The sequence below is a fragment of the Notamacropus eugenii genome, chromosome X (assembly GCF_028372415.1).
Source record: "Notamacropus eugenii isolate mMacEug1 chromosome X, mMacEug1.pri_v2, whole genome shotgun sequence".
Lineage (NCBI taxonomy): Eukaryota > Metazoa > Chordata > Mammalia > Diprotodontia > Macropodidae > Notamacropus > Notamacropus eugenii.
Window position 1 is genome coordinate 71,689,499 of NC_092879.1, and position 27,899 is coordinate 71,717,397.

General features: G+C 42.3%; 1 protein-coding gene across 1 annotated transcript in view; it reads right to left on the reverse strand.

Moving 5' to 3' along the window:
* GABRA3 (gamma-aminobutyric acid type A receptor subunit alpha3) overlaps positions 1 to 27,899 on the reverse strand; it is a 140,415-nt gene that overhangs the window by 22,457 nt on the left and 90,059 nt on the right. The window contains exons 5-7 of the mRNA XM_072627280.1: positions 12,956 to 13,038; positions 4,134 to 4,277; positions 1,069 to 1,221 (exon numbers count right to left, since the gene is read on the reverse strand). Of these exons, the coding sequence (XP_072483381.1) occupies positions 1,069 to 1,221; positions 4,134 to 4,277; positions 12,956 to 13,038 (380 nt within the window). The remainder of the gene's footprint in view (positions 1 to 1,068; positions 1,222 to 4,133; positions 4,278 to 12,955; positions 13,039 to 27,899) is intronic.

The following is a 27,899-nucleotide window of genomic DNA, read 5'->3' on the forward strand; positions in this document are numbered from 1 at the left end:
CCCCATTCAATAACCTCTAGTGATGCTATATGACCTTCAGGTTCAAATAGAAAATCTTCTGTTTCATTTTTAAAGCCCTTCCTACCTTTTCAGTCTTCTCCACCTTACTTCCCTCCCCATAACTTGCAATCCATTAATACTGCCCTCCTTGCTGTCCCCTCATGCATGACACTCCACCTTCTATTGACTCCATGCATTTTCACTGGCTGTCCCCCATGCCTGAAAGTCTTTCTTCTCAACTCTGGCTTCCCTGATTGCCTTCAGGTTCCAGCTAGGATTCAACAGTCTCCAAGAATCCTTTACCAGCCCCACTTAGTGCTAGTGCCTTCCCTCTGAGATTACCTCCAATCTATACTACCTATATCTTATTTGTACATAGTTGTTTGCCTATTGTCTCTGCCCCTACCCATTAGTCATGATCTCCTTGAGAGAAGGGACTGTAATTTGCCTTTCTCTGTGCCCCAGTCCTTATCATAGTGTCTGACAGACGGTAGGAGCTTAACAAATACTTGTTTACTTGGATTGACCCAAGAAACACTTATTGATTGGCAACGGAATTGAGCAGTTGGTTCCTTGGTAGGATATGGAGGCCAGACAAATGAATCGAGAGGCCTCTATTCAAGCCCTAGCTCTTCCATGAACTAGGCATGTGACCTAGAGCAAGTCACTTATTTTCTTTGGGCTATAGTTTCTTCATCTGTAAAAAAGAGGCAATTGAACCAGATGACTTCCTAGGTCCCCCCGCCATGTCCCAAATCTCTGCCCCATGGCCTTTCTGCTCATTTGTTGGGACTGCCTAGCAACCCTACATCTCCTTTAGTACCCAAAATGCTCCCTCTCTGAGATGGGTCATCAGACAGGATTAGAAGGATGGAATGCTGAATGGACTCCAAGCAAATGATTGGGGAGCCTGAGGTTGCATGCAGAAAGAGCTAAGTTACAGCTTCATAGGTGAGGACCCCCCAATGCCTGGGTTTTACCCTTCACTATAATTGCTTTGCCTAGGGGCCATGCCTGGGAGCACAGTACCCTCCACAGGGAATACTTACACTCTTGTTCAACACTCACCAAAGACTGTACGGGCAGGGACAGACTCCCGGTTAAGCCAGAAAGAAACCTGGGACAGGATGACAGTCATGATGCAAGGTAGGTAGGTCTGTATCACAAAGTAACCGATCTTGCGTTTAAGGTGGAAGTAGGTTGTCATGACGACATATTCTCCTGGAGATAACAGATTAGGCAGAAAACAGCAGCACTATTGACATCACCATGGAGGCCAAACTTAGCTAGCTCAGGTACCTGAGCATCCCAGGCCTTATTACGAGGTGTGAAATTTCCAACCACTCCCTCACACACATGTACACATTGTTAACCATTCCCAGATTTCTTTTTGCTCCAATAGACAGTGACTATTTGCCAAGTAGTCATTTGAACTGATGGAGATGGGCTATAGAACTCCTGGGGGATGGGGCTGAGCTAATGAGGGATCATATCTGGGAAAGAGCATAGGATTTGGCAACTGATAAGAAACAGGATAAGGGAGAGAGGGCAAGAGTTCTGAATGGCCCTAAGCTTGTGAATCAGACTGACTGGAATGAAAATGGTGCTATCAGCAGAAGTGGAGAAGTTTAGAAAAGGGATGGATTTGGGAGGAAATAGAATGATGGAAGATGTCAAGATAACTGTTTTCTGGCCAACTTCGAACAAGTCGTTCTACCTCTCTTGTTTCTTTATCTGTAAAATGAGTATAATTATACTTGCCCTAACCACCCTGTGTTGGCACATTGTGAGAAGGAAATGAAAAAGCAAAAGTTCTTTGCAAAATAAAATTCACTTTATCAAAATAAGGGGACAGGGAAGGAGACAATAATTAAATCACTGAGTACCAAGAACAGTGTGACCCAGTGAATGCTTGACTCTCATGTAGATGCACATCCCATAGTTGTATCCTGTAACAAATGATGTAGGAAAATGATCAGTCTCTACTGTGGGTCTTTTTGGCAGTTTTTAGGGCTATTCATTTATTTGCATGAGCATGTCCATATCTAAGTCCAAATAGAAGCTATCTTATTTCCCTCCCAATCCCATCTTTCCAAATTTCCCCATTTCTATTGAGGTACCCATTATCATTTCAATCATCCAAGTTTGCAACATCTGAGTCATCCATAGCTCCTTTCTCCGCCATTGAATCAGGTGTCAAGTTATCAATTTGACTTCCCCAATGTCTCCAGCATCTATCCCCTTCTCTCTACTCTTACAGCTATTGCCCTATTTCAGGTCATTAGCCTCCCTTTCTCTAGGCTCTCTCTCCTCTTCTCCAATCCCCTCAAATCCACACAGAGAGCAGCCAATGTAATCTCCCTCAAGCACCGATCATGCTACTCCTCACTCAAAAATCTGCAGTGGATCTCTATTGACTCTTGGATAAAACCCAAATTCCCCAACCTGGCATTGAATCTACTTCCTACCTCTCTTTCTAGACTTGTTTTATATTACTTCCTTTCAAATTTTCTGTTCCAGTCAAACTGATCTGCTGTTTCCTATATATAATATTCCATCTCTCACCCTCATATCTTTGCCCAGATGAACTGCCATGTCTGGAATGCACTCCCTCCTCACCTCAGCCTCTTTGAATCCCTAGTTTCCCTCAAAGAACACATCAGGTTTTACGTCCTCTGTATGACAAATATCTATCCATGAGGAATTTTCTGATTCCCATCCCCCATTACTAATGTCTTCTCCCTCTTGAAATGACTTGTGCAATCATTGTATTTACTTATTTGTGTACATATTGTATATCTTCACACACACACACACACACACACACACACACACACACCTACCTCAGTAACTTGTAAGCTACTTGGGGGCAGAGACTTTGTTTTTGCTTCCTCACCACATATCATAGTACATGATACATAGTAAAGGCTTAATGAGTACTTCTCAAATTAAATTCCCTTCACTACCACCACACTCATGCATATAATAAAATCAAAGTTTGTTTCTTTCTTGCTAGTTCTTTTCTGGAGAAATAGACCTAGATCAGACATTCTGACATTGAATTCTCAGACTCCCCCATGTGCCCTTGGGGGCCAGTTAAGGAGAAGATACAGGTTGTTAAAGGCAGGGTCTATTAACATCCAGCACATTGGATGGAAAACACTCTATGGTGAGGGGAGCGCTCCCTGATGTCTGTCCAGGGGTAAAATATTCATGAAATGTAATGAGGAAGAGAAAAGGGAAGAGGAATGAATATGGAAGAGTTATGGAGAAGGGGAGGGGAGGTGGCGGAATAAAGGACCCTTGGAGCTCCCTATACCATGGACAACTAACAAAAAACAAAGCACTGCAGATGGAGAAAAATAATCAATATTCATTACATCAGAAAATATTTTCTAGAGACACGTTCTTTGTAATTGGCATAATTAGTTGAAGTAGATTCAGCAATAATACTAGCAATGACCTCAGACAAGTAAATCCTTTAACCTCTCAGTGTCCCAAGATCAGGATGACATCTGTGGCTATGGGAGCTCCTGGATGGAGGAAAGCTGCAGTAAATACGACACCCAGCCCAATTCAACCAGAATGGAGGCTCGTGAATGGGCTGTCTACTCTTCAGTTATGCTGGTAAAGTGACATGTTAGGTTCTCAAATGCTATACATTGCTATGCCCTCCCTGGACATATATAAGAGGGCCTGAAGCTCACCATAGTTCCCTGCTATAGTGGTTAGACTTGTTACCATCTTAAAAAGCTGATATTTTTATTTCTCGGTGTCTTGGCCAGAGAAGGAAGGTACGTTAGCTGGAGTGAATGGGCATTGCTATACCCTAATGGGTACGTTGCTAGGCAGGCTAACATCTATAAAGTGGCTAATACTATATTTAAGTGAACCCCTCTATGGTTACCAAAGCAGGCCAATCTGATGGAGTACCCCAGTCATGCCCTTTACACAAGTTTGCGTTCTGGCACATCATGCCAGAACTAATACATAGGCATCCTCTACCTCGGTAGAGATATGCAAATAGCTTCTTCATCCTTTAGAACCACCACCCAGTTTTCTTCCTCCCAACACAGTGCACTGTGGCCTCTGTTGCCATATGGAAGTCTAGCTGGAACCACTACCCTTGGTACCTGTACTAGATCTGATAATCTCAGTTCCAACGACATGGCCCAGCAGGTCATACTGGTTCAGGCGGGAGCCATCCTGTGCCACTTCGACAGATTTGTTTTTTCCAAGAGTCCAGGAATAGATCACTTCAGCCTTTGTATAGGCATCTGAGGGAGAAGAGGAGGGAGGGAAAACAAAAGAGTCATCCTTTAACCATAAGAGATAGGAGGCGAGGCATAATTCCCATTTAATCTCTCCTACTCAAGGAAGCTCTGGACATTTCTTCAGTTGCCAACTGTCAATGTTCACATCTAACCAGTCACTAGATGTTTAAGCTTTTCTTTCTCTTGGGTGCCAGAGGAAGGAAGTATGGACCCCTTCTCCTGGAAAACCCTAGCTTTCTGATCAAAGATGATTTACTAGTCAGTGTCTCTAAGCTCATCACTACAAGTTTGCTCCTCTGTTCCAAAACCCCTCTGCACACATCAAGGAGAGAATGTGGCAATGACAACTGGGGAGGGCAAAGGAGTGGCCCCTGTTTTCCAGCCAGGGAACTTCTTTCTGGACTGTCTGCACATTCCTGTCCTACATGAGCTACCCACGCAGGTGGGTCTAGTCCAGACCTTGGTTGTTATATGTTGCCTGGTGGAAGTCCTACAGAAGGCTTGTCCAAAGAATCTCAGAAATGTCAGAGCTAGAGGGGACCTCAGGGGCCACCTAACCCAAACTGTGTCTAAACAACATTCCCAACAAATAGTCATCCAGTGTTTCTTTGACGATCTCTAGTGGGAGGGAAGCCACCACCTACCAAGGCAGCTCAAAAAACTTGAGTAAAAACTCAAGGATAAATCTACTTGCTAGGAAATTTTTCTTTACATCAAGCCTAATTTTGCCTCTGTGACTTCCATTTGCTGCTGCTTCTGCCCTCTGTGGCTGGACACAAGAAGGAAAGCAGGAGAGCCCACAGGAAAGCCTTTCAAATCCTTGAAGACAGCTATTATGTCCTCCCTTCTCCATGCTAAACATCTCCAGTAACATTAATTGCTTTCCACATACCATGATCTCCAGACCTTTCACTATCCTGGCGAGCCTCCTCTAACTTCTCTCCAATTTATCCATGTCCTTTCTAAAATGTAGCACTTAGAACTGAATACAATACCTTTGGATGTGGTCTGACAGAGGCAGATAATGGAAGGAATATTTCCTCTCTTGCCCTAGTCATTATGACTATCTTATTATAGACATAGCATTCATGGCTTACATGTAATGCTGAGGCATACTGAAGATACAATACCACAAAAGCCCCATAATGTTTCATATGAACTGCTGTCTATTTACTCTTTCCCTATCTTGGATTTGTACTGTCAGTTGTTTTGAACCCAAGTTTACATTTAACCCTATTGAATTTCATCCTCCTAACTTCACCCCCAATGTTCTAGACCTGCAAGAGTCTTACAGCATGTTAGCTACCCCTCACTGCTTTCTGTCACCTGAACATTGGATAAGCATCCTACATATTATGTCTTTATCCAAGTGACTCATGAAAATCTTCAACAATGCAGAACCAAGCACAGATACTTAGGGTTCTCCAATAGACACTTCCTTCCTAGGTGGCCATTTGACCAGTTCCAAATTTATCTAATAAATAAATATACTAAACAGTAAAAGTCTTTTCTCCATACTTCCACACAAACAACATTAGAGTATTTTTCCAATGGTTTACTAAAATCCAGGTAAACTATGTCTAGAGCACCCCAATCTAATCTAATAATCCTGTCAAAGGAGGAAATGAGGTTAGTCTGGCATCACCTGATTTTGAAGGCATGTTACTGGCTCCTGTGATCACTACTTCCTATTCACTTACCATTTCTCTCTCTTTTTTTAATATTTCCCAGGAATAGAAGTCAATCTCACAGGTTTATAGTTTATAAATTCAACTAGCTCCCTCTTTGTATAATTAGAATATCTTTCCTTTGCCAATAGTGCTCTACCTCTGCCAATTTCCAGTATTTCTTAAAGATCACTTACAATGACTCAGCAATCACACCTGCTAGTTCTTTCAATATCCAAGGTTGTTGTTCACTTGGGCCTGGTAACCCAAACTTGCCAAGAAAAGCTAGAAGCTCTCTTACTCTCTTCCTATTTACATTAGGTATCCACTCCTCATTGGTCATTTTTGTTCATTTCTGTCCAAATTTTGAAAAAATGGGAAAATAGTGAAGAGTGCAGGATATAGGTAGGAGAACTCATCTTGGATTCCTGGCAAAACTCAAGACCATGTTATTAAAGGGATTATTAGTAAAGGAAGCAGCAATCACAAAGTGGTCTCACAAAATGGCTTCATCAGGAACACCTGTCCTTTGAGATGTGGACTTGGGATTGAAGCATCCCCTGGAATCCAAGGAGAGGAGTATTGAAGAGTGAAGGACGTTGAATCTACTCCAGAAAAAGAGGAAAGAACCTGAAAAAAAATTCTGAAGCTCCGTGCTTGACACTTTCTCATGGCACTTTTCATAAAGAATGCTATGCTGTTGTTAGACCCCGAATAACCAGTATAAGATTCACACAAATAAAGATGTCTAACCTCAATATCTTCCGACCTGTGCCCTTTAAAATGTTTCATGTTTTTTAAAGCAAGATGATCAAATCTAGATCCAATGTTTGTTTCCATCTCCCTATTCTAAAAATGTGTGATTTGCTACAACAATTTGTCTATACTCTTCTCTGATCCTTTTAGCTTCTTGTAAACACCACCCCACTCTGTATGACCATGGAATTTCCTAGTTGCTAATCACACAGGCAAGTAATATCCTCAGTATACATTTCACAGTATTGTATAGTTTCTGGATGAGCAAAGTGAGTCAGTGGAGAGAGCACCAGGTCTGGAGTCAGGAAGACCCTGAATTTAAATGCAGCCTCAGATACTGACAACTTGTGCGACCCTGGGCAAGTGGCTTAAACTGCCTCAGTTTCCTTATCTATAAAATGGGGATAACAATAATGCCTACTTCCCAGGGTTGTTGTGAGGATCAAATGAGATGATAATCATAAAGCACTTAGCACAGTGCCTGTCCCATAGCAAGGGCTATATAAATATTAGTTGTTATTGTTATTTTAGTTAGCAAAAGTTTTCAGAATACTGCTGCTAAGTTCCAGGAGTTTCTACAACAACACCCAGGGATATCTAGGGATAGAATGTAACTAACAAGGGCTGGTAAGAATGTATTTGGTGAGTGTTTTGTAAAAATAATCAAAAGGGCTAAAATGGATATGAGATGGAGAAAGTTGCCTGTCTTTATCCACCAACTAGATTCCATAGAGAACAGCTATAATGATGGAAGAGGAATAGCTTCCCGGAAATCCACAGGAGATAAAATCCTTAAAAGGAGTCAATAGTACATCCCACAGCACAAATGCCCCAACTTCAGGCAATAGGTAAGATGAACTAGAGGTCCTAACTCAAGGAGAAACTTTTGTTACTGGAGTAGAAATGAAGGGAATATTGGGATAAAGTGACCATTCCATTACATAGTTGGGGATGGAGAAGAGGAAAGCCAGGTCTGACATTCATCCTAGATTTGGGGAGACCAGATTGCAAAAGGTTCAGAGGAAAAATAGGTAGATTTTGGGGGATGGGATGGGAAACTCTCGAGAATGGAATTCTAAAGACAGAAAGGGAAACAATTTTGGTGAGGAAATGAGAGGGGTAAAATTATTTTCAGTCTCAAATTTTTCTCTGTCTCTCCCCCAACCACTGAGAAAGTGAGAAAGACAATAACTCAGATTTTAAATAATTGATACAAACTATGGAAGAAAGAACAGTTAACAGAAGATGAACGTAAGAGTATGGGACAATTCTGTAACAACGGAGTCAGGAGTTCTCAAGAGCAGGATGAGCTGAGGCTCAAAGGCAAAGTTAAGAAAAACAAAAAGGGATTTTTAAAGAACTATATTGGGAAAACCGGGAAAATCAGAGAAGGACTAGGATGGTTGTTTTGGGTAGATGGGACAATGATAACTGACAACAGAGATAGTAGGAAGGGTGTGCTGGTAAATGTTTAACAACTAACACTCTGGGGAAAAAATGTATACTTGACCTACTTGTGAGCTTAATCTGCATTATTAACACTTTCTGAAGTCTAGACAATCAAGAAAACAATAAATCAAGCTCTTATTTGTTACATTTGTTTATTTCCTAGGCATAAATACTGGCACTGAAAATTTAACAATTGACTCTAATGACCCAGTACAAGCTAGCTCCCTGGGTAGAAGACAGAGATAGAGATAGAGTTCAATTCATATTTTCCTTCTGCACTAGTAATAACAGAAAAATTGACTAATAGAGTGTTGGTACCCAAAATAAGTAAGGAAAGAATAAGAGTTGCACTTAGTTGCACCATGATGAATTCGAGTCAACTGAGGCAAATAAATAAAATACATCTTCAGCTACTACAAGAATAGGCAGCTATCATTGGTGAGCCACAGGCAGTGATGTTAAAAGACACAGAAAATGAAAGAGGTACTACTGGACTGGAGGAGGACAATTATTATGCCATTTTTTAAAAGGAAGATAATGAAGTCTACCAACTATAGGCCAATGAACTTAACTTGGATTCTTGGCCAAATTGTAGGCTATATTGTCTCCATCTAGAAAAGGAAGCAGTGATCACAGAGAGCCAGTATTGTTTCTTCTAGAACAAGTCATACCATATTACTTCTAGTTCCTTCTTTGACACGATCACTCCACTAGCAGATGGGAGGGATGCTATAAATATAGTTCAGCTCCCTCTTAGCTAAACATTTAATAAGGTATCTCATACTATTTTGTGGGAAATATAGAGTTATGGACTAAATAATATGTGGAGTTTGAGCATGATCATTCAACCAATTCTGATCTAAGATGCTGGGCTGTGTTCAGAGAAACATAGCCTTCAGAAATCAGAAAATGACCTTCCCATTGGCCTCTGCCTCAATTCAATGGCATATGAGGAATTGTGCTCATTTCTGGACCACATCTTATGACTGATGATGACACACTAGAGGGTACCTGGAGAAGGGCAACCAGCATAGTGGAAGGCTTCAAGTTTATATCACATGAATATTAGTTGAAGGAACTGAAAGAGAAGACTTGGCAGAAGAGGGGGCAGGGGAAGTCCATGGTTAGCTCTGTTCAAGTATTTGAAGGGTTGCCATGGGGGAAAGGGTTGTCTTGTTCTGCTTGGCCAGAGAAGGGAGAACTAGGAGCAATGGGGGAGGGGAAGGAAGGTGCAAAGAGGTCCATCTAGGATGAATATCAAGGAAAATGTCCTAATAATTGGAGATATCCCAACATGGAACAGGCCACCAGGGGAAGTGGTGAATTTCCACTCACTGGAGCTCTTTGAGCCAAGGCTGGATAACTACTTGTCAGGCACAAGGTAGCACAGTAAGCATTTAGTGCCACCCAATAGACTGGTCCATGGGGACAGCATGTTAATCTAGTAGATGACCTCTAAGGTCTGTAACTCACCAGTTTTGTGGTTCCACCTCCTGTCACATACCCTAGGGGAAAGTATGGCAAAGGTATAGGTGGTACCATACATCTTTCCGATGTTAAATCAAGGCTGAAAATGTTTGAGTGTAGATTTGAAGCTCATGCCGTCAAGACTTCTCCAGAGATGTTCTAGAACTCTAAATCTCCTTTTTCCTGGTCACTGAGGTGTGCCTCAGTCTCATGTCAAGAAGTGCTCATTAATGGCTCCCCTTGGTTTTTAAAGGGGAACAATAAGTCTTTGTGAGGTTCAGGGCAAGGCCTAGGAGCTGAACCAGAAAGTCTAGATAGAACCTCTCCCTGCTGTACCATTCCCGGCCTGAGCTTAGCCACATCCCTTCACAGCTGACTTTTCAGCAGCAGGACACAGGCAAACCAAGGCTTGACTTTTCCAGTCAGAGTCAGCTAACCTCAAGCCTCTTCTTCCAAGGGAGTCCATCAGCTCCAGCTCCCAGCTCATGGAAGCCCTGTCAATGACTTTCCAAAGGAGGCTGCCAAAAGTCATCTGGCACACTGCAGTGGAGGCTTAGAGTATAAGGGGCACCTTTAGGTGGTAGCCAGTGTTACCAATCCTCCCTGTTTTCACATGAATCCTATGATGCAGTTGCCTCTGTGACTAGTCAAACCCATTCTTATTTTCAGTGAACCAGGAAGAACATATTAAAACCCCACCAATTCCTGCAACTGGAGGAAAGTTCTGCATCATACATAATTCCTATTCACACCTTCAATATTCCAAGCAAACTGTCCCATTTGGTGCTCCCCATAGATGACATTACATTTCCTGCTTCCAGGTCTTTGCACAGACTGTCCCCTATGTCAGGAACGCCATCCTTCATCAACTTTACCTCACAGCCTATCTCCCTTCAAGGCTCAGCTCAAGTGCCAGCCTTTCTTGTTGGCTATTAGTCCCCGCCCATCAATTATTTTGTATATACTTTGTGTTAATTCATCTGCGCATATGTAAATAATGACTCTATCCTTCCCAGGGACCCTGATCAAGGGTCTTCCCACCCCACCACTGGAACCTCCTCAGGGATGAACAAGCTCCTCTTTGGGGACACAAAGTCGAACCTCTTGGTCATTCATGCTTAAACTAGTCATTAAAGTAGTAGTTAAAGTGTTGTTGCAAGGATTGAATGTATAAAGTGCTTTTGAAGTGCCCAACACAGAGCAGATTCTATATAAACACCTGTTTCCTTCCTTCTTTCCATCATGTGGCTATTACTATCCTTTCCAGTCTTTGGTCATACTGTTCCACACTCACATACTCCAGCCAAACTGAGCTGCTGCTTCCTGTTTGCCATATGCAACATTCTATTTCCCATCTCCATGCCTTTGTCTAAGTGGTGCCCCAAGTCCAGAATGAACTCTTATTTCCTCCTCTTCTTCTTAGAATACCTAGTCTTCCTTCTAAACACAGGTCGAGTCCTCCCCAAGTGTTTCCCTGATATCCCTACTTGCTGATCTTATTATCCCCCTGAATTATTTCGTGTTACTTTTTTTCAAAGCCCAGGTTCTTCTTTCTTCAGTTCTTATCCCTCTCTCCTTGTTCTATCTCAATAACTAACATGCCTTGAATGATTCCGGGCTTTTCATGTCTAGAGGAACTTGTGCCCATCAGCCTGACCAAATCTGGAAACTCCCAAACTACAAATAGGAACAAGTTTGGCAAAATCTTTCGTCTCACCTTACAGGAAGTAAGGGTGCATGGTATCCAGGAAAGTGGGTTTGAGGTGAACTCCAAAAACCTGATTCTGAGTCCTAGCTAACTGTACTCTTTACTTACTATATGATCTTAGTTAATCATTCACCTTCACTTTTCTCATCTGTTAAATGGAGGAATAATTTTTGCACTGCCTACCTCTAAGTTTAAGCTTACTCAGTTGGCTTTTCTCCCTCTGCCATCCCACAAGGCAATGCTTGCCTTATTCTCTAGGGCATATGTGGACAACATATGGGTGACAGGATATATAGTAGAGAAAACCCAGGTTTTAGAGTCAGGAGACTCTGGTTCAAATACTGCTCTGGCATTAGTTCATTGTGTGACATTGGACGAATCACTTCAATTCTCCAGGTCGTTTTCTCATTCATAAAATGTAGGAGTTGAACTAGATCAGAGGAACTTAACCTGGGGTCCATGGACCCTGGAGTTTATAAATTTCGGAGGAGATGCAAACTAGGACAGGAAAAATCCATCTTAATTTTCTCTAACCTCTCACATCAATTTACAGGGGTGGGGGTGGGAACTGGTTTCACCACACACTATCCAAGGGGCCCAGGACACAAGGAAGGTGAAGCAGCCCTAAATGATTTCAGTAGTCCCTTACATTTCCAACTTGTCTGATTCTAAATTGGCACCAGCCACTGCACCTTCCTGACTGCCAGTATATTGGGGTTTCCATTCATGAGTGCTAACAGATTGGAGGAAGGAACAGTTAAAGGGGTCAATATTACTCAGGGCCTGGGGTTGAACTGGGTAGAGCGTAGGACAAAGCAGGAAGGGAAGACATGCTATCTGAGACACTCTTCTTTTCCAGTGTTTGGATTTTCTCCAAGATATCACTGTTATTTATGAGAAGAGTATGAGGGTCTCATGCCTGGGGAGAAATGGGGGAGAGCAGTTACAATTCTTCATGTCAGATCAATGAGTTGGCCCACACAGGATCCTGGATGGAAGGGACTTTAGAGGTCATGCAGTTCATCCCCTTTATTTGATCTCCAAGGTCCATTTCAGCTCCAAAATTCTTGCTTCCATGAGCCAGACCACTGGCTCTTTACATGTAGGACCATGCCAAAAGACTAATCTAATAACCTCTGGAGAAGGCCACCAGGAAAGGGAAGCATGTACTATCTGCTCTGAATGGTTGATAAGAAGTAGATCTTGACCTTGCCCTCTGGGCCCAAGTCATCTGGTTAGGTCCATGTCCTGATGTTCAGGCCCAGTTCCTTTCCAAGAAGATCCCAACTCCTCTTCTATGGGCTCATCTCCCACCCAGTACCGTGAATTCCACTCCCCTGATCTTGTCCCATCTACACTGGAATAAACAGAAATGAAGACATTCTGGTTTTCTGCAAAGATTTTGCATACTAGGAGACCAGGATAGGATTGAGCTCGAAGCTTATTCTTTTCTTCCTGACTGGACAGTACTGCCTCCCCTCCCCATTCCCCCTCTCCCTGATTCTCAGATCACTGTAACAGTTACCTGTGGGTACATGTTAAACAATGAACAAAAGTGCCCAGGATAAACGCTGGGGCCTCATCTCTCCCACTTAAAAGGCCACAGGACCAATGAACAATCAGAGCAGACTTACAGCTTCCGAACTTCAGTGGGCAGGCATGCACATCCATGGGGAAGTCTTCCAAGTGCATGGGACATTCAGCATGAATGGTCAACCTGGAAGACACAAGACAAGGCATTGTCCTACTTAAGCCTCAATACCCAGGATTTAGGTCATCTGCAATAGAGGACTTTTACAAGGAAGCTTGTTAGATCCTCAAGCTAGCTCCCCAACTCCATCTCTGGAGAGCTCTGAGTAGCAGATTCTCACTGTTGATGAGGTACCTGAGGGAAGGCCAGTAGAGTGGGTGACTCCTCCAAGAGCCCTTATAATGCAGACTTGACCCTGCCATCTTGGAAGGATAGAAGGGAAAACATACACAAAGGTCACAGCCATGCAAATGAAAAGAGCACTAAAAAGAAGTCAGACTGAGTAAGTGGGAAACCACATGGGACCATCCTCCTCTAGACAGAGAGGTGAGGGATGTTTAAGGTACAGTAACTGGATTGGGTGTTTTTGCTTGGTTTTCTTAGTTAGAATGGTAGATTCAATATCAAGGAGAGAGGGGAAGCTGGAAATGACTGTAATAAAAACAAAGGGTACCAACAAAATTTATTTAAAAGAAAACAAAAACATAAAGCTCTTCTTGGGTTCCCTCCCTTAGAAACTGCAGAGCAAGCTGACAGCAAACATCCTGGTTGGTCTACTGCAGCAGGCCAGTGACTCACCACCTTCCTGCTCAGTTTAATTCTTTCCCAAATGGGGCTAATAACACTGATCTTTCTCAGCAGGCTGTCTTGCAAGTTAACTAATTAGTGATTGGGGCAGGGAGAGGGAGAGGGATTTGAAGGGATGAATATCTTTACTCCTATAATGAAAGATCATCTAAGATGCTTCTGATGGGGATGGGCTACTGCCCACAGTAACTGGCTGCTCCATGGGTGTGGGGGGGCACGAAGAGCCAGTTTTTTGGAGAATGTAAATGAATTGTGTCTGCTCAGAGAAGAAAGGGGTCAGCAAGAAAATTCAATGTTACATAGTAACTGAGAATAGAGGGGATCTCAAGCTCCAGAAACCTGTGTTAGAGAGAGCCCTGAATTTGGAGTAAATGTCAGGAGTTTGACTATGAGTTTGACTATTTTGTATGACCTTGAGCAAATGACTTCAATCTCTGGGCATTAGGGTTCCTTTTCTGTCAAGTGGGACCTGATGATGACTAATGTCTTTTCTATGGTCCTGCTGCCAACACCATCCAAGGTGTACTCCAAGATCCATGAGATCACAGAAATCTGGACCTGAAAAGAGCTTTTGAGGTCCAAGAGGTTGTTACTTGAACAAGACCATGCAAGTGGGAAGGGACAGGCAGATTCCCTGACTCAAGTCAGCTGCCTTTCCATCATACTACACTGTTGCCCCAGAGTAGAAATGTACTTAAGGTTGTGACTTGGACTGTCCCCAAACTCAGCTGTGATCCAGGACTCTGCCACTTCCTATCTGTGGAACATTGCATTCACGCTCTGTGCCGCAGTTTCCTTATCTGTAAAATGAGAGTTGGACGAACTGGCCTTTGAGGTCTCTCTAAATCTGTGATCTTCTGAACCTACAACTCATGATTTCATCACAACTCATTGGTGCCTCAACAAGATGGTTCTCATGAGTTGCTATTCTCTTCACTTTCCCCAAATACATCTGACCAGTTGCCTGGTGTCGAACCTCTTCATACATAACTAGGTTGGTTTTTGGATGACAGATCCACAGTACATCACCACACTTATATTCAAAGCCTTTCCAGCTTGGTGGGACTTGGCAGAGTGTTTTCTCTCAGGACAGACTTTGAAAACCATATTGAGTACCCAGAAGAGGGCTCTTTTAAAGACCCAGCCACAGGAAGCCTTAGTGAATAACGAAAAGCAATATGATACCAAGAACATTATTCTCTCCTATCACAGATGAGGAAACTGAGGCAGAATGACTGGCCTAGTATTACAGAGTGGAAGTCAGGCCTTGGACCCAGGTTTTCAGAGTCCACATCAAACTGCTTTCATTGATACCATATTGTAACCCTCCAAGCAGTTTGTCATTCAGGAAAGTAGGAAGGAAAGTTAAATGTTTGTAGGAATCAACAAAATTAACAATCATGGAAAATAAGGTTGCCTAGAGATGGTGGGACTTTGAGGGCTAAACAGAAGTTTGGGCTAGATGTGCTAAGTGGTGGGTGCTCATACAGGGTTGGTTTCTCTGTGGTCTTGCCCTCTCCACAAGCTTCTTCCTTGTTAAAGTCTCAGGACTCCTCCAAACAAAGAGAGGTAGGGAAGGATTCCTCTGGAAGTAAAGCCCCTTGCTTAAAGAGTTTCCTCTGTTTAAAAAAAACTACACCACACACACACACACACACACACACACACACACAGTCATGGGAACCAATTCCTGAAACATTTAAGTTAAATTCTTCAGGAGAAATACCACTGGACATCAGCATTTATTCAGGGGGATGCAAATTGTCCTAAAAGACCTATGTAGTTTCAATCATAAATGTAGCATAAAGAGTTTAAAAATCTATAATAAAAAGCCCTCTGAATCATGTGCCTAAGGCAACTGGTTTTAAATACACTGAGGCCTAGAAAGCAGTTTGGCAGAAGTGAGGCTTAGGTTGGCACCTTGTATCATACATCCACACCAAGTAGAGAAAATGCATAATCTGAATGGTAAAGGTCATACAATAAGAAAATTAAAAGAGAATGAGATCAGATACCTTTCAGACTGGCAGTAGAGGTTGTCAAAAAAAGAAAAAAGAGATCATTTCCATCACATGACATTGAAAAGCTTTTGTACTAATAAAATCAATGGAACCACTAATGCCATGTACTAATAAAACTAATGATGCAATGTACTAATAAGCCAACTACTAATAACAAGTAATGATGCAAAATACTGAGAACATCAATAGGAGGGAAGCTATCAAATGGGAAAAATTCTGAGTCAGTCAATAGGCCTTTATTAAGCACCTGGGCCAGGCACAGTGCTACTTGCTGGGGATGTTGTCATTTGGTTGTTTCAGTTGTGTCTGACTCTGTGTGACTCGACTTGAGGTTTTCTTAGCAAAGAATGGCTGGCCAGACAGCCCAGCATGGGAAGCACAGCTCAGCATGGAGCATAGCCCAGCAGGGACAGGACCCAGAACAGGCTTCAGGGAGCCACCCGCAGCAGCAACTCCCAGATTGCTCAACCCACAAATGCCATAGATAGCTTCAAAGGTCAGTGGGAGGGCTCCTTCACTAAGGAGAGGGGAGCACTATCTGGACAGCTTCCATTTTTGGAACCCTCTGCCTAGAGTCCCCGGGGGAATTGAAGCACTGATCTGATTCTCAGCCCTTGGATGAGGAGGAGTTCTGGTGTGGTGGAACTGGAGGCAGATGTGGTGAGGGAATTCTAATTGAAGATTCTGGGCAGAAAAGTTTTTGGTTGCTCCCAGATCAGTGTGCAGGCCAGGAGAGGAGTAAACTCCTCTCCCTTGATTGTGCCCCCTTGGAGGAACTGAGAACTTACAGATTCCCAGAGTATACCCTACTCTTGACAAAGGATTCAAAAGTCAAGTAACTGGCTGGGAAAATGCTCAAAAAAGGGAGAAGAAATAAGACTATAGAAGGTTAGTTTCTTGGTGAACAGTTATTTCCTTCCACCCTTTTGAATGAAGAAGAATAATGCTTACCATCAGAGGAAGTCAAGGCCTCTGCATTCAAAACCTACAAAATAAATATGCAATGGCCTCAGGCCATGGAAGAGCTCAAAAAGGATTTTGAAAATCAAGTAAGAGAGGTGGAGGAAAAACTGGGAAGAGAAATGAGAGTGATGCAATAAAATCATTAAAATTGAGTCAACAGCTCGCTAAAGGAGACCCAAAAAATGCTGAAGAAAATAACACCTTTAAAAATAGGCTAACTGAATTGGCAAAAGAGGTCCAAAAAGTGAATGAGGAGAAGAACGCTTTAAAAAGCAGAATTAGCCAAATGGAAAAGAAGGTTCAAAAGCTCACTGAAGAAAATAGTTCTTTCAAAATTAGAATGGAGCAGATGGAAGCTGATGACTTTATGAGAAACCAAGAAATCACAAAACAAAACCAAAAGAATGAAAAATAGAAGATAATGTGAAATGTCTCATTGGAAAAACAACTGACCTGGAAAATAGATCTAGGAGTGACAATTTAAAAATTATGGGACTACGTGAAAGCCATGATGAAAAAAAGACCCTAGACATCATCTTTCATGAAATTGTCAAGGAAAACTTCCCTAATATTCTAGAACCAGAGGGTAAAATAAATATTGAGAGAATCCACTGATCACCTCCTGAAAGAGATCTGAAAAGAGAAATTCCTAGGAATATTGTAGCCAAATTCCAGAGTTCCCAGGTCAAGAAGAAAATATTGCAAGTAGCTAGAAAGAAACAATTCGAGTATTGTGGAAATACAATCAGGATAACACAGGATCTGGCAGCTCCTACATTAAGGGACTGAAGGGCTTGGAATACGATATTCCAGAAGTCAAAGGAACTAGGATTAAAACCAAGAAGCACCTACCCAGCAAAAATGAATATAATACTTCAGGGGAAAAACTGGTCATTCAATAATATAGAGGATTTTCAAGCATCCTTGATGAAAAGATCAGAACTGAATAGAAAATTTGCCTTTCCAACATAAGAATCAAGAGAATCATAAAAAGGTAAGCAGGAAAGATAAATCATAAAGGACTTTCTAAAGTTGAACTGCTTACATTCCTACATGGAAAGATAATATTTGTAACTCTTGAGGCTTTTCTCAGTATTTGGGTAGTTGAAGGGATTATACACACACACACACACACACACACACACACACACACACACACACACATAGAGAGAGAGCACAGCGTGAGTTGAATAAGAAGGGATGATAGCTAAAAAATAAAATAAAGGGGTAAGAGAGGAATATATTGGGGGAAGAAAGGGAGAAATGGAATGGAACAAATTACCACTCATAAAAGAGGGAAGAAAAAGCTTTTTCAATGGAGGAGGAAAGGGAGGAATTGAGAGGGAAAAAGTGAACCTTACTCTCTTTACATTTGGCTTAAGGAGGGAATAACATGTTCACTTAATTTGGTATGAAAATATTATATTACAGGAAAGTAGGGGAGAAGGGGACAAGTGGGTTGAGGGGCATGATAGAAGGGAGTGAAAATGGGAGAAGGGAGTAATTAGAAGTAAACACTTTTGGGGAGGGACAAGGTCAAAAGAGAGAGTTGAATAAATGAGGGGCAGGATAGGTTGGAGGGAAATATCGTTAGTCTTATACAACATGACTATTATGGAAGTCTTTTGCAAAACTACACATATATAGCCTATATTGAATTGTTTGCCTTTTCAGTGGGGATGGGTGGGGAGGGAGGAAGGGAGAGAAGTTGAAATTCAAAGTATTAGGAAGGAATGTTGAGAATTGTTCTTTGCATACAACTGGGAAATAATATAGGTAATCAGGTATAGAAATCTATCTTGCCCTATAATAAAAGAGAGAAGATGGGGATAAGGGAAGAGAGGGGTCTGATAGAAGGGAGGGCATACTGAGGGAACGGGTAATCAGACTGCAAGGTATTATGGGGTGGGGTGAGTGGAGAGATAGAAAATTTGGAACTTGAAATTTTGTGAAATGAATGTTGAAAAATAAAAGTAAATAAATAAACATTTAAAAAAGAATGGCTGGCCATTTCCTTCTCCAGCTCATTTAGCAGATGGGGAAACTGAGGCAAACAGGGTTAAGAGATTTGCCTAAGGTCACACAGCTAGTAAGTGTCTGAGGCCAGATTTGATCTCAGGTTTCCAGGTCCAGTACTCTATCCACTGTGGCACCCAGCTACCCCTAATTGCTGGCGATACAAAGAAATACATCTGATCAAGGTCTGATTGAAAGATATATAGGGAATTAACAGAAAAATATGACACTAAGTATAATTTGTCCAATAGATAAGCAATCAAAAAATATGAATTCATTTTTTCAAAAAAAAAAGGAATTGTAAATGATTAACAATCATAAGGAAGATGGCTCCAAATCTCTAATAATAAGAGAAATTCAAATCAAGGATGACAAAGGTAAATAGATGAGTCCCATATGCACCAAGATCTTCACTGCAGCAATCTTTGTGGCAGCAAAGAATGGAAAGCAAAGTAAAGTCCACTAATTGGAGAACGGGAGGAAGGGAACAATATTTTTCAAGTGTCTACTATGTGCCATTCACTGTGCTAAGCATTTTAGTAATATTATCTCATTTGATCTTCTGAGAGGTAGGTGCTATTATTATTCTCATTGTACAGACGAGGAAATGGAAGCTATCAGAAGTTAAGTGACTTGTCCAGAGTCACACAGCTAGTGAGTGCTTGGGGTTGAATTTGAACTCATGTCATCCTGACTCTAGGCCCAGGGTTCTATTCAATAGGCAGCCTAACTATCTAAAATGGTTAAATAAATTATGGTACATGAATATAATGGAATATTACTGTGCTGGAAGAAATGGTGAGCATGATGAATGAAAGGAAGTGAAGTGAGCAGAACCAAAAAGTAATATGTGTGATGACTACAGAGTAGTATTCATGATGTATATTACAGTTATATACACAATGCCTACAGCACTGCACATGGAAAAGCTGAAAATGACAAACTATCCAAACTGAATGGTGTTACCAAGCTCAGTCCCAAGGAAGAGATATGAATCCCCCTCTTGCAGAAATGGGGGATGGTCAGGGGCAGGAAGAACCTGCACGTGTCAGGCTTTTCTCTTTAATTTTGCAGAATATTTGTTTCTTCCTTTTTCATCATTCTAATGGACTGCTTTCTGGGAAATGGAGGAATATAGTGGGAAATATGAGTAATCAAAAAACAAGGGATCACAATAAAAATTATTTAAAGAAATGAATTGTAAACTGTCAACAACATATGAAAGATGACTCCAAAACACTCATAATAAGAGAAATGCAAATCAAAACAACTCTGAGACTTCACCTCACACCTAGCAAATTGGCAAAGATGACAAGAGATGTAATTAGTCCATGTTGGAGGGGCTGAAGGATGACAAGCACCCTAATATACTATTAGTGGAGCTGTGATGTGCTCCAACCATTCTGGAAAGCAATTTGAAAATATGCTCAAAAATGTCCATATTCTTTGACCCAGACATCCCACTGCTAGACGTCTATCCCAAGGAGGGCAAAGACAGAAAGAAAGGTCCCATTTAGACCCAAATATGCATGGCAGCTTATGGTAGCAGCAAAGAACTGGAAACAAGATTGGCAGTGGAGGAGAAAGCTGTCATTTGGTTGCTTTCTGTTTTAATTAATTATTCTTGCTAACTAGGTGCTAAGCTCAGTTGTTTCTTTGCTCTTCTGAGATCAAAGGTGCTGTCAGAGCCCCCCATAAATTTCACCACCATGGGACAAGCCCCAATTGTCCCACTCTAGCCATGGCTCTGATGAAAGACAAGCCCAGGATTGAAACACCACATCTGTTACATTCCTCATAAGAGGACGAAGGGTATTCATGCTACAAACATACCTGGACATGGACTTCAAGTCCACCATTTCTCACTTGATTCATTTCCTTGGCTGTTTTAATCACCTATTTATATGACTCAATTCAGTCATTTCACTGTTGATTCAGAGTGGGGGCATTCTGCAAACTGGCTTGCCGAATTTCAGCCAGTCTATCAGCAACCACTTGAGCATCTACTCTATGCAAAGTATAATCCCAGACATCCAAGGACACCAAGAAACAGTGAACCAGGTTCCTGACCTCAAAGAGCTCACAGTCTAGTTGGAGAGAGAAGGCTCCCATACTCAAAAAAATAATGAAACATTTTTGTTGTTCAGACACTTTCGATTCTTAGTTATCTCCATTTGGAGTTTTCTTGGCAAAGATACTGGAGTGGCTTGCCATTTCCTTCTCCAGCTCAATTTACAGATGAGAAACTGAGGCAAACAGGGTTGAATGACTTGCCCAGCTAGTCAGTGTCTGAGACCAGATTTGAACTCAGGAAGACTCACCTTCCTGAATTGAGGCTTGGCACTCTGTCCAGTGCAGCACCACCTAGCTGCTCCAACTTAAACATAGAAGACATCAAATATTATTGAAATGATGTTCCAGGCAATAGGTACTATATTATCAGAAGAGTCATGGCAACAGAGGATTTTTGAACTGGATGGGAGCTCATGGCTCAAGTGATCTAATTCACTTTATAGAGATGATTTAGAAAGGCTTCACAGCAGAGGTAAGATGTGACCCACGGCTTGAGGGACGGACTGGATTGGGATAAGCAGAGAGGAGGAAGTACAGCATTCCAGACAGGAAGAACAGACTGACTAAGGGTAAAGAGAGGAGATAACATATGGTATGTGCAAGGAGATGGGGCTGGCTCAAGTGGAAGGGGTGTATTTGAGAGGAGCCAGGGGTAAGGTGGATGATGGAAGTTGGAGTTAGGTTGTAGAATCCTTGAATAGTAAGCTGAAGAATCTGGACTTTCTCCTGTAGGCCATGGGCAGCCACTACTGGTTTCTAAGCAAGGGAGGGCTATGGTAGAAATAAATGTGTTTTTTTGGTAATTTTGCTACCAGATGTGATTTACAGCAAGAAGCAGCCTTACCGGAAATTTGGCCCCAAGGAGACTAACTCTGAGGGCACTTGGGCTGGTGTACTCTCCTGGGCTAATGCCCTTTTGCATGTTGTTTTGGTTTTACATGATTCCACCCCTCCAGCTTTCCCTGTACATTCTCCCCTTATCTTGGCTGTAACCAGAATCAAGTATCTGTTCAGAGCTTGCTTGGCTGCCCAGAGCTGCTTAAGATACTGTAGGAGAAAGGAGAAGAAGGGAGCAACATATGGGGGCTCGAGCTCCCACAGGAGGATGCCATAGGAGACTAAGGGGGGGGGGAGTAGAAAATTACCCAGACCTCCCTCCCTTTCCTTTTCCCTCCCTCATAAACTTGCAAGGGGCTTGCTTTGGAGCCAGCCACATCCATTTTCTTTGGGCTCCCCTCATGATCCCTGAACTCGAAGATCACTTCATATCTGAGAGCTAGACACACATACCCTTTTGATGCTAAAGTCAATTTCTCACTTCTCTTTGACACTGGTAGAGCTCTCACCTGGTTGGAATTCTGAATGTCACGCCTTATGGAATTGTGACGGGCATCTAAGGGGGTCATTGAGCCAGATTGTAAGAAAGATCACTGAGTCTCTTTTATTATTATGAAAAAGCAAAAATCATCCCTTTTCAGCAACTCCAAACTAATCTGTTATTCTCAAGGCATAGTGGTTCATTAGTGTGGAGTATGTGGTTGTGGCATATATAATGGAGGTGTGTTGGTATCAAGAATATATTAAAGAGAGGACGGCCTCTAGCACATTGGGTAAATCCCACCTTGGGAGTATTTGTGGAAACACATAGACAAGAATTAATGAAGGAAGGAATGAAAAGGCATTGATTTCGTGCTTACTACAAAGCGCAAAAGGGAGCAAGGTGTTGAGGTGTGATCTGAAGAGCTAGAACCAGACTAGAGCAACAAAACCTTTTCCTCATCTCACTGAAATTTAGAGGACAGGGGAAAGAATCTATTAATCCTCCAGTAACAGAGACACAACTGAGCTTAGTACCTAGTTAGCAAGAATACTTAATTAAAATAAAAAAAAATCCAGAGGCTGTACCTCCCTGGTCTGCCTATTTCTCTCCCTGATATTCTGCCATACATGCTCAGCCCTGCCCTGGATCAATGGGATCTATTTTTTAAAGTTGGTGCATGGTATCATTTTTTAATATTTGTACCCAGTGTACAAGTGACTAGTTATGGCTCTGGTGATGCATATTGATGGGTTGACGGATTCATTAGAATATTGAAACATGGTGGACATCCCTCCCTACAAGTTGTTATGGGCTGAATGAATGTGTGAAGGAAAGGCGAATGTTTGCCATCTGAAGAGCCACGGTCATAAACATTCCTCTCTAATTTCCCTTCCTGACCCAACTTCCCTTGGCCTAGATAGCAGACCCCAAGACTGAAATGGTATCAACATAGTAGAAAGGCACACAACTCTGGCTATGTTAAGCAATTCTCAATCAGCCCTATGGGTTCTAAATATTTTTTCAAATCATCCTTCCTAAGCTCTAATGAGATGACAACCAAGCCATCAATCCTGGCATCACTTTCACCCCCTCTTGCCACTCTTAACCCCACACAGCCCCCCTCCCTGCCATTCATTTCCATGCATGGTCCAAGGACTCCTTGGGACCAGGAGTCTTGCCTAATGAAACATCAAGATGTCAGGCCAAGAGGAATATGTCTCACTTCCCAAGCAATTACTGAGGCAGCTCAAGTGAAAAGTGACGTGTTGTTGTAATAAATAATCAACATGCTGTGTATACAGTTCTACATGCAGAGCAGAGATCAGGCCACAGGGAGCTCCACTCGCAAGTTTCCTGGCAACTGGGGCCAAGCCTAGTACTGCCATGGTGGATCTCATCTATTGAGGACTTTGGGAGAAAGCTCTACAGAGATGGCAGAGAGAGGGAGACCAGTCCTCTGGGGGTCAAAGGACCAGCCAGAAAATGGTAAAGCATGGGGGAAATGCCAGGGCCAGCAAGTGAACTACTGAAAATTCAGAAATGTTGATGGAGTGGGAAAAGCATTACATTTGGAGACAGGAGACTTCGGGTGGTATCCTGACTATTTACTCATCTGTATGACTTTAGACAAGTCATTTTACCCATTGTTTGTAAAAATGAAAGTGTTAGATTCAGTTGATCTGTAAGGTCCCATCTAATTACAAATCCAATGATCTTGAAATACTTGGTACTAAATGTTAAGTTACTTAGGTACTTAGTACTACATGTTAAGGGAACTATAAAGTGAATAAAATGTGGTTCCCCCCCTCAAGGAGCTTATAGGTGGGGAAAACACATACACACACACACACACACACACACACACACTATACCCCATTAGTACAAGACCAGGTTTATTAAGTGCCAAATGTTTGGCTTCTCTGAGTCTCAGTTTTCTCATCTCTATAATGGATTCAACAATGCTCACACTGCTCATTTCATAGGGCTATTAGGAAGAAAGAACTTGGTCAACCTGAAAGAGTTCCAGAAATGCTAGCTATTGGGATTCTTAAGGTTGCTCTCATTCTTCTTCCTGTGGTTGTACAGAATAGTCTCTGCTAGCTCTGAGGAGGGAGGGATTTGTGTGACTTGGAGTAACCAGGGAGGGGTGGGATTTGGAGATTGGCTAAGACTTGATCAAATCAAGAAGGGAGAAGAATAATATGAACAAAGGTAAAGAGGCTAAAAGATTGGGTAACCAGAGAGGGGAACATAAAATATCAAAGGGCAAGAGATACCTACAAAGCCCAACACCTGACCAGCTCTACCTAGTCTGGGTTTGGGTAGATGAGTCCCCTTTGCTGGATCACCATCCACGTTAACTATGGGTATGACCCTAGAGGTGCTGTCCAAGGTCCCATTGTCCTTTCTCTTGATCTGATCTCACTTTTTGACCTCACCAGCTGCCATCCTTTGGACTATAATCTCTATGCAGATGATTCCCAGATCTCTATGGTCAGATTAAGTTCCACATTGCCAACTGCCTCTAGGATACATCCAGCTGGATGGCATCTCAAACTTACCATGAAGTAAACAAAACTCATCATCTTTCCCCTCAAATCTACCCATCTTCTGAACTCCCTATTTCTTTTGAAAGTATCACCATCCTTCCAATGGCCCAAGCTCACAACCTTGGTGTTATCCTCAGCTCCCCACTTTTGATCACCTTGTGTACCCAACCAGTTACAAATTCTTATCATTTCTACTTCTCCACCACCTCTCAATATGTCCTTTTTTTTTTGACTTGCACAACCACCACCTGTAGGTTAGGTTCTCATGAGCTCTCACCTGAACCATTGTGATAGCCTCCTCATGGGTTTCCCTGCCTCATATCTCAACTCACTCCAATTCATCCTCCCCACAGATGCCAAAATAATGTTTGTGGAGTACAGGTGTGATCATCTCACTTCTTTCCAATGGCTCCCTCTTAATTCTAGGATCAGATATAGATGCCTTTGTTTGACATTTAAAATTCCTCCTAGCCTGCTCCCAACCTACCTTTCTAGCCTTATTATGCATTACTCCTCTCCCACACTATGATATAACTGTACTATATAGTCGAACTTAACATGCCTTCTCCCATCTCCATGCTTTTGTATGGTCTGTACTGCATGCCTGAAATGTGCTCGCTCCTCACCATTGCATGTTGGAATCTTTAGTTTTCTTCAAGAGCCACCTTCAGCATGAGACCTTTCCTCCCTCAGCGACTAGTGCCCCCACAACCTTGCAAGGTTTCTTTATATCTACCCTGTGTGTTTCATAGCTCATTCTATATGCATGTATGTTGTCTACTCCATCTGAATGCTCCTTGGAGGCAGCACCTGTTTTTGTCTTTGCATTCCCAGAATCTAGCTAAGAAAATTCCTGGTTTACAGTATGTGCTTAATTAATGCTTATTAACCAGGCAAGAAGCAGATAAGCAGGGAATGGCTCACCTATAATATAGTCCTCACATCTATAGCATCTTGTGGTTTGCAAAGGACTTTTCTATGAGGTAAGGGAGTATACATCTTCTAAGGCAGGGCTTCTTACACTTTTTCCACTCATAATCCCTTTTCGAGACCCTTTTTCATGTTGTTTTTGGCAGCTTTCCTTGGCATTGGATGGCCTGAGGACATGTGCAGTACAAAGTATACATGCCTTGTGCTCAGAACCAAGGCTGTTCAGTGAAGCTGCACTGTCAGAAACACCTAGAATTCATTAAACATTTGATTTTTAATCAATTTTGGTCATGTGAACAGAAAACTTTGCCGCCAAATTTTTTGTGACCCCCATATGGGGTCATGACCCACAGTTTAAGAAGTATTGTTCTAAGCCCCATTTTATAGAAGAGAAAACTGAGGTTTAGTGACTGGGAGGAACTTACCCAAGGTCACATTGCTACTAAGTAAAAGGCTGGAACTCAAACCCAGATCTCCTTTCTACTACACTCCACTGACTCTTAGGGGAATAATTTTCAATCAACATGCCTCCCAACTGGATATTCTGTATGCAGTGAGCAGCCTGCATAGATCATCTATCTGCCCATACATTATTCTCAATGTCCTTGGGGCAGCAAGGTAGCTGGCAATGTAATTTGCCCTGGAGATTACTGCTAAGAGGCTGAATCTTCCAAATATTCATATACATTGAGGGAGGGGAACCCAATTTTCTTTATTAAACCTCTCTGGAATCCTTTCAATAAGTAATATCTGACACAAGAAGCCATTGTGTCAGCAAAACTCACTTCTCCTGAACCTGCAAACTGCCAAGGCCCTGTTCATATACCTTCAAAGTGCAAAACTCCGTGTGTGCCCTAAAGGATGAGGAGATGATGGGATGAAGATTCCAGCTACCCTGGGTCTACTAGAGAATAGAGGAGAGGAGGGGTCCATAAACACATCTAGCAGTGACTTGAGCGTTCACCAATACAGCTACTCTTGAGTGGAAACTGCTCACTTGGTTGCTCTTGGAAGATTGTCACAAATCCATATGTTCAATTGCAATTTTTTTTCAAAGACTGTGTGCATTTCTGCCCAGATTGGAAGTATTGGCCAATTGGGCCAGCTGGAGGTTGGCTGCTAGCAGCACAGCTAGGCTGAGAAGGAAGCGTTCCCCACCCACCCTTCACTCCCCAATTCCAGCATTCAAAGACCCTCATTTGATTCCTGAGTTCCCCTGAGTTGAAGCAGAGTCTACAGTACTTACTCCTTCACCCACCAAATGCAAAAAGCTAAATTATGACTTTGGTGCCTGTGGATTCATTGAGTGATGTATGGAAAGGGCTGCACAGTCAGGGTCTTGAGAGAAAGTGTGGTGCAATGGACAAGAACCTTGGCCTAGTAATCAGAAAACCTGGGTTCCCATCTTGGCTGTACCAGGAAGTAGCTGCATAACATTGAAAATGTTACTTCATCTGTCTCTGGGCTTCAGTTTTCTCTGTGGGTAAAATCAAGGGGTCAAATTCTCTAAGGTTCTGTCCAGCTTTAGATTTGTATGATTTCAAGCCCTCCCTGTTCTTCCTGGGGCTTGTGTGCCCATGTACATAGAGCACACCCTCTCTGTGGAAAATACCAGTGACCTGGAAGTGCCTGGTAGGCAAATCCACATCATTTCTGTACCTACAGCTTTAAGGAGATGCTTGAGAGTGTCTATCACTGGTCTACTAAGAATCCATCATCTTAAAGGAGCATTCTCACTCTCTAGTGATTGGAAGGCTAGGAAACTTCCTTCTAATGTGCTGCAACTAAGGTTTATAGTGACTCATAAACAGTGTACTGGCGCTTTTATACTCAGCTGATCGTTGTTTTCCATTTAGGATCATTTATCTCAGAAATAACTCAGCACCATGGACAGCCACTGGAAATTGTCATTATGTATCTATAAATGCAGATGGCTTCCCTGGAAAGAGTGCCGGCTGCTTCCCAAGAGGATGTGGGATTAAAACAAAGGTGTTAATAACGTTAGAAACCACATGGGAAACTGTGCACAGAATATACTAGCTCCTCTTTAAGCCCAGGCTCCAATCCAAACTTAAATTGATATCATCAAATAAATAGGTTATAAGAATGTGAAGCTTGATTCACTGGTCTTGGCTTCTCAAAGCGCCCCCTTGAGGGGACTAGAAGAGTAGCCAGTTATTTCCATCAGAATAGCTCCTCTCTTCTCACAAGGCAAGCCTTCTCTAGGTTCTTCTCCCACTCCTGATCTCACCTCTTCTCCCTCATCACTTTCAGTGCCTTCAGAGCTAGATCATCCAACAGACACATTGAGTGAGTGGTTCAAGACTCTCGTGTACATAGAAACCCCTGATTTTAGTGGGAGAGAAG